Genomic DNA, 17,509 nt, shown 5'->3' with positions numbered 1-17,509 from the left:
ATTTGAACTTGAGTTGTGTTGTGCTGAACTTTCCAGACTCTGCTAAAAACGGAACAAGTAACAACATTTCCAAGAAGCAGTTATGTGTAGTGGCCAGGGGTCAGACTGGATGGGTTCAAAGTATATGTCCATCTTTTATCATCTGTAATTTTGAACAATTACATAGCCTCTCTGTGCTGCATTTCCTTATTTGTAAATATGGAATAACAAAATGTTACCAAAATATTTATATGAAAATTGAATTGATATATATGTGCTTAATCAGTGGGTGACATTGAGTCATCGTTGAGTAAGATCAACTTTCATTATTAATTTTACACCCCCAAATTTGGACAAAACAATACCGTTGCTGTAGACAGACAGAGGAGATAATTGATTCAACCATCCCCACCAACAGACTTAATTACATCACTGATTTTTCCCGATGTTACTGGTGTTTTCTCAACTAATAAATATATGCCTCAAAGTGTGGAGAATGTGAATGTTAAATAGAAATATTTAGGAAAATTTGTAATATTAGGGTAAAATTCTAACAGTGCCTTTGCTTACAGAGGCTTCGTATTACAGAGGAAGATTTAAATGACCAGCAGCACTGGAGTCTTGAGAGATACTCCCTCCTATTTTGGGGCATGGCTGTGAGATCTGAAGGAAATCATAACCTTGTGCCTTGAAAGCCTGAGTGTAGTTTTTCATTAGTGGCAAGTGCTCCACATCTTTCTGTAAGCCATCAGACGTGTCACTGTGTGGGCTGGACCGTGATCTGCCCACAAGTCTCACACTAGCTCCCGAAGAGTGTGGTGAAAGTACACTCTCATGTAGTCTCCTAATTCCCTTCCTGGAGCTGAGACTAAGAGGTATTCAGAGGTCGGCCTTGGAAGATTGGACGCATCACTCCTTAGCTGGTGATCAGGGGAAGTCACCTAAAATCCATGAAATTAATTTTATCATCTCTGAAGTGAGAATCATTATTCAACTTTTGTGAATCTTCCTAAGGTTTTTGACACAACCTGATCAGATAAAACAAGAAAGCAAATTAGCATAAATTTTGGAGTGAGACCTAGGCTTGTGTTTTAGTCCATTTGGGCCGCTATAACAAAATACCATAGGCTAGGTAGCTTATAAACAACAAAAATGTATTTCTCAGAGTTCCAGGGTCTGAGACATCCAAGAAGAAGGCATCAGCAGATTCAGTGTCTGCTGAGGGCCCAGTTCCTGGTTCATAGATTATGCCTTTTCACTGTGTCCTCACATGGTGGAAGAGTCTAAGGAGATCCCTCAGGTCTCTTTTATCTGGGCACTAATCCCTTTCATGAGGGTTCCACATTCATGACATAATTCTCCCAACCCACAAGAAGGCCTCACCTCCAAATATCATCACCTTGAGGATTAGAATTCCAACATATGAATTTTAGGGAGACACAAACATTCAGAATCTATCTTTTCGTCTTATGAATCTATGTGGCTTTGGGAAAGTCATTACTTCTGACACTGTTTCCTTAATAAAATAGGAATTGATCCAGTGTTATTTATTTAGCATTTAATAGGTGCTGCTGACAGTTTTAGGCATTAGGATAAAAATGAATAACTCATAATGAAGTTGGAAGTATTAAATATGAACTTTATAAGGCCCATATCGAGGTAGCTAACAGAAAGTAAACACCTAGTAATGTTGATTATTATAAAACGCTTTGCTAATTAATTGGATTTTGCATATACTGTTCTGCATGAGATGATACAATTTTAAAATAAAAAATTAATATTGAAAATGAATAAAGAAAAATCAAATATTTTAGGCAAAAACTGAACAAAGATATAGTTGTTTTGAAATTGTAAAGTCTCTTTCCCTGTATCCTCAAAATGAATTAAGCCAGAAAAAATAATGAATTTTAAAATGTTGATATGTGAGGGAGGCATGATTTGTTATTACTTGAAATGAATACTGTAATATTGCCTTTTTAATTGCAGAAGCATGGTGCATCTCTTGACAATTTTCATTTCATAGGTATGAGCCTAGGGGCTCATATCAGTGGATTTGTTGGAAAGATATTTAATGGTCAACTTGGAAGAATAACAGGTAAAATTATTTTTATAAAATTATTGCTTTAGCATACTTTTAAGTCTCAGAAGTTACTTTGCTAATTTTTTTTCTTTTTCCTTTTTTTTTTTTTTTTTTTTTTTTTTTTTTTTTTTGAGATGGAGTCTCACTCTGTCGCCCAGGCTGGAGTGCAGTGGCCGGATCTCAGCTCACTGCAAGCTCCGCCTCCCGGGTTCACGCCATTCTCCTGCCTCAGCCTCCCGAGTAGCTGGGACTACAGGCACCCACCTTGCCCGGCTAGTTTTTTGTATTTTTTAGTAGAGACGGCGTTTCACCGTGTTAGCCAGGATGGTCTGGATCTCCTGACCTCGTGATCCGCCCGTCTCGGCCTCCCAAAGTGCTGGGATTACAGGCTTGAGCCACCGTGCCCAGCCTTCTTTTTTTTTTTTTTTGAGACAGAGTCTCACTCTGTTGCCCAGGCTGGAGTGCAGTGGTACAATCTTGGCTCACTGCAACCTCTACCTTCTGGGCTCAAGTGATTCGCCTGCCTCAGCCTCCCGAGTAGCTGGGATTAAAGGCACCTGCTACCACACCAGCTAATTTTTGTTTTTCTTAATAGAGACAGTGTTTCTTAATAGAGACAGTCTGGCCAACCATGTTGGCCAGACTGGTCTCGATCTCCTGACCTCAAGAAATCTGCCCACCTTGGCCTTCCAAAGTGCTTGGATTACAGGCGTGAGCCACTGTGCCCAGCCACTTAAAATTTAGTGGGTACAATAATTACTCAATAGAAATTATGTACAAACATTTATTATTTTCTATGTTATATTTAAATATTGGCTTTGTTTTAGTTAGACTCTGAAGTTTTGTTAAGCTCTCAACAGAGCTTAAGTTACCCAAATGGAAATGGGAGAAAAATACCTATTTCTGTAGTCCCAGCTAAATTTTAAGGACATACTATCCTAAGAATACAGAAGTAAATGTGACCCATTGAACAAAAATACTTTATGTATTAGCTAAGAATATAACTATTTACTTAGTTATTACAAACTGATGCATTTCAACTCTCTAAAAATTTTTACTTGAATGCTACAAAGGAAACAGGGGTTGTATCCAATTTGAGGGGCTCTGGGTCCCCCTTCATATTTCTATAACAAAGTTACTGCATCCAGAAAACTCGGTCATCTAATAAGGCTGACATGGATTTTCATTCTTTCCTCTATGAGTGGTAGTGATTTTAGGAATAGGAGGATAATATTCCTTTCAACCAATTTACCTTTTTTATTTTGAAAAAAAAAAAAAGCAATTATTCATATATATGGCCATAAAAGACTTATAATAACTTTAAGTGTTGATAAAAGAAAATAGCGTCTTTAGTTAAGTTTCAAAGAAGGAGGAGAGAGGTGAATAACATATAGATAGTTATCTTTGCAAACCTTAAGCATATCCTTACTCTGATTAGTTTTAATGTTAACAAACATGTGTGAAAACATTAACTGAATGAATGTAGGAGGGTCAAGAAGTAGCAGTTTAGCCAGGATTTTTTTCTACAAAGTTCCCTAGTGCTTAAAGCCCATTCTATTTCAAAAACCACACTTGCTCAATTTGTACTTAAATTGCGTTTACACATATTAGTCTAGTTTGAATGGCCCCAAATACCAGGCAATCATCAGGGACTAAAAGGCCACCAAACATGGAAGTTCTACATCAGAATAATTTATAGGAAGATAGATGATTCTGTCTCATTCAGTCAAGTGGGTTAAATAAAATGGGGATAATAGAGGTGTTTGAAATGAAAAACATTATATTTTACTTTCAAATATCTTTTTAAGATGATTGTTTCTTCATTGTATAGATGTTCTCAAGAAACTGAATTTTATCTTCTCTCTCCGCTTTTTGACAGTTCCCAGAAACTCATGAGCCTAGAATTTTTATTTAGAAATTAGGATATCCCAGAAATAATATTCACACTCCACAGAATTTAAAATATATTTTCCTTTTCTTAAGAGTGTGTGAGAAAGTCTTATGAGAAATGGATAAGATAACATGGTTTATCCCATAGCCCAAATTATATTTGGCACCTGAAAAAGCTTTTCAGGTCTGTCTACAGATGAATCCAGAGTGAGCTAGTAAGGTACAGAGTTCAAGAGAGAACCAGATGGTATTCATTATTTTTTTCCTTCAGGAGAAATAGTTGTAGTTATTATTAAATGTAAACTACTATATTACTCCTAATTCAGTCTCACATAAAAATTCTCCAAAAAATCCTACAATATTTTGTTGTGGCTTAACTTGAAAAGTTCTGAAGGTTAGTATTATTATTCAAATAATGAAGTTACCTGCTATTCATCCACTTTCATTTGTTTTTAGATATGTTTTTGGATAGGTTTAAACTAAAAGTATAAATGCTTTTTATGTTTATAATGTAGTAATAATGGAAGTATGCAATGTAAGGAGCTCTGTAGACTTGATTAGACTGGTAGTTTCTTTCTTGCTTTCCAGGTCTTGACCCTGCTGGGCCAAAGTTCTCCAGAAAACCACCATATAGAAGATTGGATTACACTGATGCAAAGTTTGTGGATGTCATCCATTCTAACTCCAATGGTAACAAATCAGGATTTATTACCTAATTATTTGAAAATGAAAAGGAAAATGTAGACCCTGGGCAAGGGGAGAGCATAAGAAGAAAAAACATCATGGATAAAATGATTTTAAATCTGTAATTATAGAATGATAATATTTCCCAAGTAATATTTCTTAGGGTTAGTGATTTCCTGCATTGTCAAATGGCACTCTTTGACTTCAGTTTGCCTCCTTCAGGTTTCAAGATGTGTCATGTCATCCTAAAACACTGAAATAAATAACGAAGAGTTCATTCTGTTCATGCTGTTGACAGTTTTATTGATTTGATCACATTTTCCCCCATGTTTAACGTTCCTGATGTATTTAGGATACCATTCTCCCCACTTATTTTCTTGCTGTGATATATATCAACTAGAACTGAACACAGCATTTCAGCCAAAAATAAAGAATAGTCTTCCTTAAATGTAAGGAAATAATTTTTCTGTTGTTTTTAAATTATCTTAGCTGAAAATCTCTAACAGGGTATTGGATTTTTGGCCAGAGTACAATTGAACAGACACTTTTAAGAAACAGACTGTCCTCATGCCTTTCCTGATTTGAATTTGTTGATACTAATATTTATTGAGCACTTCCTATACATTAGGCAGTGTTTTGAGTGCTTGTATGAATTAATTAGTGAATCCTACTAAATTTCCATTAGATAGATAACAACTATCATTCCCTTTACAGTTGAGGAAGCCAGAATAAAGGTTGTAAGGTCAGTAAGTGGCAGAGTCAGAATTTGAAATCATATGTTTTGATTCCAGATGATGCACTTAACCAGTATATTATTCTTATAAACTGAATCAGGAGAGGATATGGTGCTGAGATAGAGACAAGGGCAGTGACACTAAGATTGCTCCTCTGAATTAATCTTGTGGTAATCTATACTACCATACTAGGGTGTGTGTGTGTGTGTGTATGTGTGTGTGTGTGTGTGAAATACGTAAATGCCATAGACGCAATTTTTCAACCCCCATGACTACATGTCAATAGACTGAGACTCCAGTGGTAACAATTCTGCTCCTTATTTGGAATCTATGTTCACCTACTTCTATAAGCAGTCAAAACCAAAGGAGTCATAGTTGTAGTGTTATCCAAACCTCTCATGTCTTTATTATCTCTAACTCTTTATATCAGCTTGGCACATCCACATACAATACACCTATTGGCCAATTAATCTGTAATCTCTTGTCTGAATTTTTTCTGAAACTCTAACTTATTGGGAGAACCCACCCCCAATATTTCAACGTAAGTTCTTTCTATTTTCCATAAGTGTCGGCCGGCTGAGAAATAAAGAGAGACAGTATAACGAGAGGAATTTTACAGCTGGTCTGCCGGGGGTGACATCACATGTCGGTAGGACTATGATGCCCGCCTGAACCTCAAACCAGCAAGTTTTTATTAAGGGTTTTAAAAAGGGGAAAGAAGCCAAGCGCAGTGGCTCACACCTATAACCCCAGCACTTTGGGAGGTGGAGGCGGGCAGATCACAAGGTCAGGAGATTGAGACCATCCTGGCTAACACGGTGAAACCCCATCTCTACTAAAAATGCAAAAAATTAGCCAGGCGTGGTGGCGGGTGCCTATAGACCCAGATACTTAGGAGGCTGAGGCAGGAGAATGGTGTGGACCCGGGAGGCGGAGCTTGCAGTAAGCCGAGATTGCACCACTGCACTGCAGCCTGGGCAACAGAGCAAGACTCCATCTCAAAAAAAAAGGGGGCAAGAGTATAAGAACAGGGAGTAGGTACAAAGATCACATGCTTCAAAGGGCAAAAAGCAGAACTACTGATAAGTTTCTGTGTTCAGCGGAGCATGTATTTTCTTGATAAACATCTTAAACAACAGAAAACAGGGTTTGAGAGCAGAGAACTGGTCTGACCACAAATTACCAGGGCGGAGTTTTTCCCCACCTTAGTAAGTCTGAGAGTACTGCAGGAGACCAGGGCATATCTCAGTCCTTATCTCAACCACATAAGACAGACATTCCCAGAGTGGCCGTTTATAGACCTCCCCCCAGGAATGCATTCCTTTACGAGAGTATTAATATTCTTTGCTAAGAAAAGAATTTAGCAATATCTCTCCTACTTGCACATCCGTTTATAGGCTCTCTGCCAGAAGAAAAATATGACTCTTTTTGCCCAACCCCACAGGCAGTCAGAACTTATGGTTGTCTTCCCTTGTTCCCTAAAAGTCACTGTTATTCTGTTCTTTTTCAAGGTGCACTGATTTCATATTGTTCAAACACACATGTTTTACAATCAATTTATACAGTTAACACAATGATCACAGTGGTCCCGAGGTGACGTATATCCTCAACTTATGAAGATAACAGGATTAAGTGATTAAAGTAAAGACAGGCATGAGAAATTATAAAAGTATTATTTGGGAACTGATAAATGTCCCTGAAATCTTCACAATTTATGTTCCTCTGCCACGGCTCCAGCCGGTCCCTCCATTTGGGGTCCCTGACTTCCCACAACACTAACTTCAATTCTGCCTATGGCCTTTTGACTTAGTTCTTCATACTTCTTATTATTTTTGTTTGTATTTTTTACTTATCCTAATGAACTGTTTTGGATTTTCTTATATTCTCAACATCTTTTGATGATGCAACCTATCAGATCTAACCTGCCACTAGAGGCCACATAGTTGGAACATTGGATTGATCTTTATGACTATCACAAATAAGAAACACAGATTTTTGATGCTGCATATGTACCTGTCCTGAGGAATTTCTGAATGATATGCGTGGACTCAGCACATACCTGGTGAACTGCCTTTTCCTTGAATACTAGACAATGACCACATCTTCTACTTGCCAATAATCCTCATTTTTACTCAGTTGTGAGTGTTCAAAAAGCCATGTGGCCTTTCAAATTTGTGGATTAGATAATTAGGGCATACATTCTTGTTGAGATATTGGGGAAAATTATGAGTCCAATATCCAAAAGATAGATGCTTTTGAAACCTTCATATTGGGTTTGCAAAACATCTCATCTGTTATTCTTGTCTGGAACTCGAAAGGACATTACAGAATCATAGGTAAAGCTGAACAAATGAGCCTTCTTATGGTCGGCAGGAAGCTTCTAGTTATCTGAGTTGCCTCCGCCAAAATCACATTTACTGAGTTTTTGTTTAAGTAGATTCTGAATTGTTAAAGCTCCTAGTTATCTGACAGAAGCAAACAATAGCCTTCTTTGTAGGAAATTCACATAATTCAGTGTCAAATTAATTTTACAAAAACAGTTTAAAATAAATGTTTAGCATCCAAGATAGCCAGGCACACTTGAAGCAAGACAGCATGAATGAGAAAAAGCAGAAACAACAGTAAATAGACAAGACCCATAGGCCTCCAGATATTGGGATTATTATACACTGGCTATAAAAAAGTGCTTATTATTGAGTTGGTGCAAAAGTAATTGTAGTTTTGCTATTAATATTTTCAAAAAGGTAGAAGATAAGACCGAAAAATTTAACAGAAAATTAGTAAGTATAAATTTGATCAATTATATTTGACGAAAATAATGAAATTATTCTTACCCTAAAAAGTAAAATAATTGACTTCCATTAAATGGGTTTAACAGAAAATTAGAAATGGGTAAAGAGAGAGTGAGCAAGTGAACTAAAAAGTAGGTGAAAAGTAAATTTCTAGACTGAAGCAAATGGGTACCAAAGAATAGACAATATAGACCAACAGTTAAGAGATGCATAGGATAGGCAATGAGATGGTATATTACATTGTCTTAGAATTCTGGAATAAAACTGCAGAAAAATGGAACAGAGGTTATATTTAAAGAGATATTTTCTCATAATTTTCCCAAACTGAGTAATATAATCAATCCACAAGTTCAAAATGCCCAATTAAGAAAAATAATAAAGATTAATCTCCATTTAGATGAATGATAGTGAATTGCAGAAAAGGCCATCATCAAACCATACAAGTTTATTTAAATAAGGTGAATAAGATTGACCAGAGTTACAACTGAGTTCTCATCAGAAACAATGGAATATAGGAAACAACAGAATGGTTGCTTCCATATGGTGAAAGGAAACAACTGCTAAGATAGTATCCCAATCTGTTTCAAGAATAAATGTATTTTGTTTCAGGTAAATTTAACTAGTTAAATCTAAGCATATGCTGATGGCATAAAATACTGTTAATAATTTTTTTATGGATTTGAAATATAGAGAAAATTAAAATAAGCTAAAATAGCATATGATTTTGGGCAATAAATGAATTTCAAGCTTTCTGTGTTCCTTTCATTGTATAGAAAGAAGGTGAAAGTGACCTTCAATAACTGAGGTTCATAAGTATAGTATTCATGTTGAATCTTTAGGGTATCTAGCAAGAAAAGAATAAAAGAGTACTTCCAAGCTAATGAAGGACAAAATTTGAATAAACTTTTTATGAAGTCAAAAGAAGGTAAGAAAAGAAAGAAAGAATGCATAAAACAGCTAAAGCAAATAGAAGGTAGATAATAAGATAGTAAAATTAAACACAACTATACAATTAATATAAATGGACTTGGCCGGGCGCGGTGGCTCAAGCCTGTAATCCCAGCACTTTGGGAGGCCGAGACGGGTGGATCACGAGGTCAGGAGATCGAGACCATCCTGGCTAACACGGTGAAACCCCGTCTCTACTAAAAATACAAAAAAAAAAAACTAGCCGGGCGAGGTGGCGGGCGCCTGTAGTCCTAGCTACTCGGGAGGCTGAGGCAGGAGAATGGCGTGAACCCAGGAGGCGGAGCTTGCAGTGAGCTGAGATCCGGCCACTGCACTTCAGCCTGGGCGACAGAGCCAGACTCCGTCTTAAAAAAAAAAAAAAAAAAAAAAAAAATGGACTTATGCTCTAATTAAAATATTGTGGTTGTCAAACTTGATTAAAAAGACAAAATCCAACTCTTATTTATTAAAGACATATATAAAAGCAAGATAAAAGCAAGGAAGCAAAATATTTGAAAGTAGAAGGGTGATAAAATATATGCAAATATTATCCTCCAAATGGTGGTAAATCTATATTAGACAAAATTGATTTTATCATACAAACTAATAAAAATATGGATGGACTTTAAAATAATAAAACTTTGAACTCACAAAGAAGATATAACAATTCTAGTTTGTATCCATCTAATAACACAGCTTCAAATACGTAATGCATTATTAACAATAACACATTACAAAAAAAAGGCAACCGCATAATCATAGTGAATAATTTTAATTAACACAATTGATCTCATAGACATTTATAGAACATTACACTTGAGAACTGCAGAATTTACAGTCTTCTGAAACACACATGGATATTTTACCTAAAGTTCACCATATACCGAGCCTTAAAAAAATGCTGAAACATTTCGATATACCTAATGTAAATGACAAGTTAAAGGGTGCAGCACACCAACATGGCACATGTATACATATGTAACAAACCCGCATGTAGTGCACATGTACCATAGAACTTAAAGTATAATAATAAAAAAAGAAAAAAGAATACATAAATAAATATAATCAGAGATATGAGGGCATTAGCCAAATGTAACAAACAAACAAAAAAGAATTGAAAGCAAATAAAAATGTTTGGATCTGAAAAAAAACAATATTCTCAAACATTTCAAAGTGTAGAAATCATAGAGTAATCTTCTCTCTCTTTAATGCACTTAATCCAAATAAATAACAAAAATATAACTAAAATCCATACATTTTTGAAAGTGAAAAATCACACTTAAAAATAACTAATGAATACAATAATAAATAACATAAATATGAAATATTTTGAATTGAATATTCACATTATTGCATATTAAAACTTTTTGGATTCAGCAAAAGTCACGTCTAGAAGTTAATGTATAGTTTTGAGTACAGCTATTTTAAAAGGCTGAAAAATCAATCACTAATCTAATAATCTTGAAAAATTAAGAATTAAACAACATAAACACACAGAAATGAAGAAAGAAGCAAATATTAAACATACCAAAGAAATTAATGGAATAAAAATTATGAATTGCAGATGCTTTAAAAAGCCAAAATTTGCACTTTAGAAAAGATAAAAATTAATTATTATTTTAAAATTTATTTATATCACTTTTGCCTTCTTTCCATACAATGAAAGGAACATAGAATGCTTGAACTTCATACGTCTCTTCTAAAAATAAATTCTTGGAGAGAAAAAACAGAAAGAACAAAAAGAGAAGACACAGCTAGTATCAGTAATTACGTGGTTCTGTTTCCGTCAACTGGATTCTGAAGCTGAAAAAAAACCTTGCACTCATGTAAAACACAAAAATTATTTCCTTGTGGTATGCATAAATGTGAAAGGAAAATAAATGGTTTATGAGCAATTATTTTTAAAGCCTTCATAACACTGGGATAATGAATAATATTTTCCCAAAGTACACAAAAATCTCTAACCCAAATGAAAACATTAAAATGTCAGATTATATAAAAATTGAGAATGTTATAAATACTTTAAGAATGTGAACAGCAAGCCATAAAAAAAAGCAGGAAAAGAGATAAAGACCCACTATCAGTCAATAATAAAGACAAAGATAACCTCGTTAAGAAAAAGTCAGGACATTAGGAAGGATACATCTGAATAGGCAATAAACATATAAAAAGTTCTTAAAGTTAGAAACAAATATAAATTAAAACCCAAATAAGAAGCCACATGCTTAAAATTCAAAAGTTTGACAAGAGCATTTATTGGCAAAGATATGGTACAACTATTCAGCATTGTGTATTAAATCAAAGATACTCATATTCTATAACAATTCCACTCCTAGGTATATAACCAACTGATGTACCTTCACATATGCTTTAATATATGTGTTCAAAATGTTCACAGTTTGAACACATTAGCCCCAAATTGGAAACAACACAAATGTACCACAATAGGAGAATGGAAAAATAAATTGTGATACGTTCATACAATGAAATACTATATGACAATAAATTACTGTTTTTACACCTGACAATGTGGATTAATAGCACAAACATAGTAATAATCTAAAAAGCCAGAAACAAAATCATACATAAAATATGAGTAAGTTCATATATTTTTTCAAAGGGGAAATCTAAACTATAGGGTTTTGGGAGTCATCCTTAGAAGGTAAAGAAGAAAAACAGGCTGGGTGCGGTGGCTCACACCTGTAATCCCAGCACTTTGGGAGGCTGAGGCGGGGGGATCACGAGGTCAGGAGTTCGAGACCAGCCTGGCCAGCATGGTGAAACCACATCTCTGCTAAAAATACCAAAAATTAGCTGGGCATGGTGGCACGTGCCCGTAGTCCCAGCTACTCGGGAGGCTGAGGCAGGAGAATTGCTTGAACCCGGTAGGCAGAGGTCACAGTGAGCGGAGATCATGCCATTGTACTTCAGCCTGAGCGACAGAGTCAGACTCCGTCTCAAAAAATAAAATAAAATAAAATAATATCAACAAATGATTTTATTTTTAAAAAGAGGATGGGTTAGCGATTAGGGGACAGAAAGAAACTTGTGACTGGGTAAGGGCACAATGGAGGCTTCTAGGTGCTATTTCTTTACATGAGTGTGGTAGCCCCATGGCTGTTTGCTTTATAATAATTAGCCTATAGATTTACGTTGAATGTTCTTTTTCTGCATGTGCCTTATATTTTACAATAAAAGGAAAATTAAAAAGTCATAGCTGCTCTCCCCACCCTTCTTGAAACCAAGAGAATGAATGATCTAAACAGACCAAGCTGCCCCCCACCCATCTGATAAAAGGGAAATAGCATGCCTGAATCAAGGGCTGCTTGTAAGTTAATGACAAATTTCTTTTTTTTCCCTCTGATTCCTAAGGAGCGCTGTTGGTTTGAGTCTCCTTCATTGGCAGATTGGAGAAAATGACAGTTCCAAACTGGAAACCCCTAGTCTTGGAAATCCATGTGGAATTCAAATATGAGGAAATTTCACAGATCTCTAACACTGTTAATTTTTTTTTTCTTGTTTTTAAAACTCCCCTCTCCCCAGCCTCAGTGTACATGCCCAGTGTTCTAACGTGCTACTAACAACTCATCAGAGGTTCTGTTACATCCTAGAACTAAGTCGAGTTGCAGCATCTAAACCCTTATTGTCAGAATCATCTATTTATCTTTGTTTTATACTAAATCTATGACTGATCTCTTTCATGAGTTCACTGTGTTGTAGGAAATCTTTTGTGCCCCAGATTAAAGCATTGTAATCTTATTTGGCAGCACAATTTTATATCAAATCACAGTCCTGAGTATTCTGGGCTTGCTAGCCCTTTTCACTGTTAAGGCTTCTCTGAGTTATATGCTGGTAACAGGCTCAGAATCAGTACATTCGCCGGTGCCCCAATGATCTACAGGGCTACACAAGCCCTTGAATCAAAGCTTTGAGTTTCATGTCACTCTGACTCAAACTGCTCCAGCCGAGAGGCAGCTTAGTTTTTAGATTTTTTTCCAGTTAGTGCATCCAGCACCAGCAGATCTTAAAAATTATGACCCAAAGTGAAAGCAAATCATCACACTGATTGAAAAGGCTCTGTAGGACTTGGCTTCCTTTGCTCCGAAGCTCCCTGTTACACATTAGGCTTCAGCCACGCTGGCTTCTTCCCCGAGCATATTCACACAAATATCCATGGGGCTCACCGCCTCACATCCTTCACATTTTTGCTCCACTCCACCTTCTTCAAGTAGCAAATTCCTTAACCAAATAACTTAAACATGCAACTACCACCCTCACTAGACCCTTCCTGTCCTCTTGTTCTACTGAACTGTTCTCCGTAGCACGTATTATTGTTTGACATACTCTGTATTTACTTGTTTATTATGGTTTCCTTCCACTATAAAGTATTTGTCACTGCAAGTCATTTTGCTCTATTTCTTTTTTCACTTATGTGTTCATACCACAAAAAACTGTGACTGACCCATAGTAAACTGGTGACTGGCAAACATGTTACATTAATGAAATATACTTTTCATGAAGAATTTATAGAAGTAAACCTTATCTTTATAAAAACACTTATTTTCAATTCTAATATTTAAAGAATAACTTTGAATGGATTTTATAGGATATTTTGTTTTGTGCAAGCTAGTCACCCGATTATATACACATGATGATCCTTGGTGCTTTTCTTCTCAGGTTTAGGCATTCGAGAGCCCTTGGGACATATAGATTTTTATCCAAATGGAGGAAGGAAACAACCTGGCTGTCCTAAATCAATTTTCTCAGGTATACTGATAGTATTTTTGAATGAATTATATAATATTTGAAATGACGAAAGAAAATAACTTACTTTCCCCCTCTTCATCTGTAGGCAGTGTTTTGATTTCATCACCATTGCCCATGACTCAGGAGAGTTATTGGTTAACAGTGGTTTAATTTGACCATGCTTAGTTCATAAAGGTTACCAGTAGACGTCCATTTGGTCATGGATGAGACCTCTTATATTATATTTTTAATAATTTTAGTTCATCATTTTGAACATTAGGAGAAGTTGTAAGTCACTGTGAGGAAGCACACGTAGCTAAAGTATCATATAATAACACTTTGATCTCAGGATTTAATCTTAACCATCACAATATTACTGTACAAAGACAAATTTAAAATCTCTTGACACTTGATTGTTCTGTACATAAAGATAGCCGAGCAGCTTCCCCAGGTGTGGAATTTGGTTCACGTCAGAGCCATTGCAAGAAATGTTCTCAGGTCCACAACGGCAGCTGGTCAAACAACACGTGACCAAAGGCCACTGTAGCTAAAGAAGTTTGGTGAAAAGCATGAGGATGTGCAAGGTTGGAAAAGGGGTTGGAAAAGAAAAGAAAGGTAATAAAGTTTTAATGTCACCTGGTTTCATGGTCATCTTTGTCATTAGGTGGAAACGTTAGGAGTACAGGATTAGAAGGAAAAGATGTGTACACTAGTGATTAAGTATAGTAGCACTGTGTAGAGCTTGTGAAACACTGAAATGAAACATTTTTGCTGTGTTAATTATTACTTTAAAATTTTATTATAAATCTCATGCAAAAGACATACTACATTTAAGTTTTCATTGGTACTATTTGTTTAGTGGTTTGACATAAAACTGTATTATAGTCAGTAATATTCATAAGGTACATAGTATTTAGCAAAACTTCATCTTTACTTTGTTTTTAAATGTACTTGAACATGGATTAATACATCTACAGTTCTTTGCTTTTTTTTTTTTTAACTCTTAAGGAATTAAATTCATTAAATGCAACCACGAGAGAGCAGTTCACTTGTTCATGGCATCTTTGGAAACAAACTGCAATTTTATTTCATTTCCTTGTCATTCATACAAAGATTACAAGACTAGCTTATGTGTGGACTGTGACAGTTTTAAGGAAAAATCATGTCCTTGGCTGGGTAAGAGAGATTATTATAGTTACTATCACTCTTATTTAATATGAATAACATAATTTTTAGTATTTTCTGCTGGAAGCTAAACTGTGTACTCTGTTTACTTGTTAATACATGACCATTTTATGGAAAAATTATCTGTAGAGATGTGGTACAGAGTAAATATATCATTCCCTACTAAACATTTTTAATATATTTAATGAAAGGAACATAATCAATTCCTTTTTATGTTCAGCAATGTGGGCAGATTAGGTGGCTTTATAATGATCCTTGTTTCTGATGTACATCTAACTATCATCCAACTATATTTTCACTTAAAGAAAGAAACTTGCACAGTCTTGGCAACACCGAGGTGTGGTTTTTTTGTTTGTTTGTTTGTTTTTGTTTTGTTTTTTGGAGGTCTTAGGCACAAGTGAAGAGGTATGAGCCATGGTTAGCTTCTTATTTGCTATCAGCAAGTAGACATGAAACATGGTTACATGGTTCACACCTTCTAAATGGATAAAGCTTGCTAAGAGCAGTTCAGTATTGCTACTTCTGATAACTAAAACCTGCCAATAGGAAATTATAGAGAAAAAAATCCGCATAAAAATATAATATTGGAACTGGAAAGAATTTCAGAGGCTGTTTACTCAGGGTTTTTCAAAGAGAGCACCAGATCCAAGCATGCCGTGAGCATGTAAACATCTGGTCAGTATCGTGGCAGAATTCTCCAGAGATGTTTCCAAAGCCAAAGGGGTTCAAGGAATGGGTAGTGATTACAAAGGCTAAATTAAACCAAACTCTGAAGCACGATTAGCACACATTGAGAACACCCTAGGAAGGGGATGCACCGTTCAGGCATTGCCAATTTGATTTTTCTCATAGACCTTTCTGTCTGTAAGACATCATGTGGGATTAGTTTTCTTCAGACCTCCTGTTGTGGATTGCTTTTCTGGTCCCATCCTTCTTCCATGTAATGAGAAAATTGTAACCCAGAGTGAATATATAAATTACGTAAAGGCATAAGTTAGAACTTGAGTAAAACCTCTGAATTCTTAATTTACTATTCTTTCTACCATATTCAAATCACAAATTTGGAGGTAGCAATATGGGAACAAAGAAATACATGAAGCATATTAAATATATATTAATATAAAGTTTATTTTATAAGTATTTTTATCAATATATCAACATATTATAATAAATATGCTACATGTACACATAATATATTTATCTGAAATATGTATATTATATGCACAATATATAGTACATGTAAAGTATACCTATACATATATATATAATATATATAATGTATGCACACGCATGCCATATCTGTATGTATTATACGTATTGGAGAATTAGGGAGCTATACTCATGGAGCTATATTGTATGTTTAAGTTTTATGTAGTCAATTTACTCTGCTGAATTTATTAGAAAGAATTACAGGTAAAATTCTGAATTTATAACAGTAAAACTTCTACAAATGGACTATAGCCATATGGATAGAGTATGCTAAGCTCTGATAAGATTTTGAGGGAGCAGATTTATTTGTGAATCCTGAATTTAAGAGTTGTTATTGTAATTAAAATAAATGGAATGCTGCGTTATTTGAAAAAATGCTTTTTAAGCTATCAAAATCCACGATGATCATGATGATGATTATACACACTGATCTTTTAGTTACTTTAGTGATTTGACATTTTTGTTACTTGATGGAAATCCAATTTCTAATGTTCTATTTCTCAAATCTCAGGTTATCAAGCCAAGCTATTTAAAGATGTTTTGAAAGAAAGGATAAAAGGAGGACCTGTTAGGACCACTGTGTTTTTGGATACTAGTGGCATATATCCATTCTGTAGTAAGTTAACACTTTCAACAAATAAACACATTTTTAGTTTTTTTTACACTAATCTACATTTGATTCAAAGTGTTCTTTGCACCCACTCAAATTCCATCATGTTCTTTCAGGCAAATTTAAAATTTGCTATAGCAAATTATATTTGCTATAGCAAATAGCCAGTGGGACAAATTCAACTAAGGACTTGATCTTTTTTTAGATAAAATGGAGAGACGCTTGGGTAATATTTTCACAAAGAAACAATCAAGGTTGCACTCCTTCATCCTAAATTTACATATTGCCCTTTTCACCTCTAGAGTTATTTTGGCATATAACATTTTAAGGAGCCATATATATTTTATATATATATAAATAAATATATATATTTATTTATATATATATATACACTATATATATATATATATATAGTATGAACACCTATTTGGAAACCAAAACTAGATTATTAATATATAAATATAAAAAAAGGACAAGAAAGTAGTAATCCTCATAATACATTCAGAGTTAGACAAGAGGAGAAAACTTGTAGAACAAGAGAGAATCTCATAGAAATATAATAAATCATTAGATTTATAAGGAAGTATTAAAGCAAAATTATTCTGTTTGGAAATGAAAAACTAGAAGTGGTTTGCAAATAAAATGAGTCCTT

General features: G+C 34.9%; 1 protein-coding gene across 8 annotated transcripts in view; it reads left to right on the top strand.

The window, feature by feature from the left end:
- The window catches only part of LOC105483449 (lipase I), a 110,886-nt gene that overhangs the window by 28,290 nt on the left and 65,087 nt on the right, over positions 1-17,509 (top strand). For 6 of the 8 annotated variants that reach the window (XR_988287.3, XM_011744349.3, XM_071095490.1 and 3 more), the window contains 5 exons: positions 1,966-2,074; positions 4,538-4,639; positions 13,785-13,874; positions 14,862-15,029; positions 16,759-16,863. Coding sequence is in view for 7 of the 8 variants with exons in the window: in XM_011744349.3 (XP_011742651.1) it covers positions 1,966-2,074; positions 4,538-4,639; positions 13,785-13,874; positions 14,862-15,029; positions 16,759-16,863 (574 nt within the window). In the remaining variant the exon portion in view is untranslated. Of the gene's footprint in view, positions 1-551; positions 956-1,965; positions 2,075-4,537; positions 4,640-13,784; positions 13,875-14,861; positions 15,030-16,758; positions 16,864-17,509 lie in introns of those variants that run through there. The other 2 variants (XM_011744350.3, XM_071095491.1) reach the window with 2 other exon arrangements.

Source organism: Macaca nemestrina, chromosome 4 (genome assembly GCF_043159975.1).
Source record: "Macaca nemestrina isolate mMacNem1 chromosome 4, mMacNem.hap1, whole genome shotgun sequence".
Lineage (NCBI taxonomy): Eukaryota > Metazoa > Chordata > Mammalia > Primates > Cercopithecidae > Macaca > Macaca nemestrina.
The sequence above is the reverse complement of the archived record's forward strand: the minus strand, read 5'-3'. Positions and strand labels throughout refer to the sequence as shown.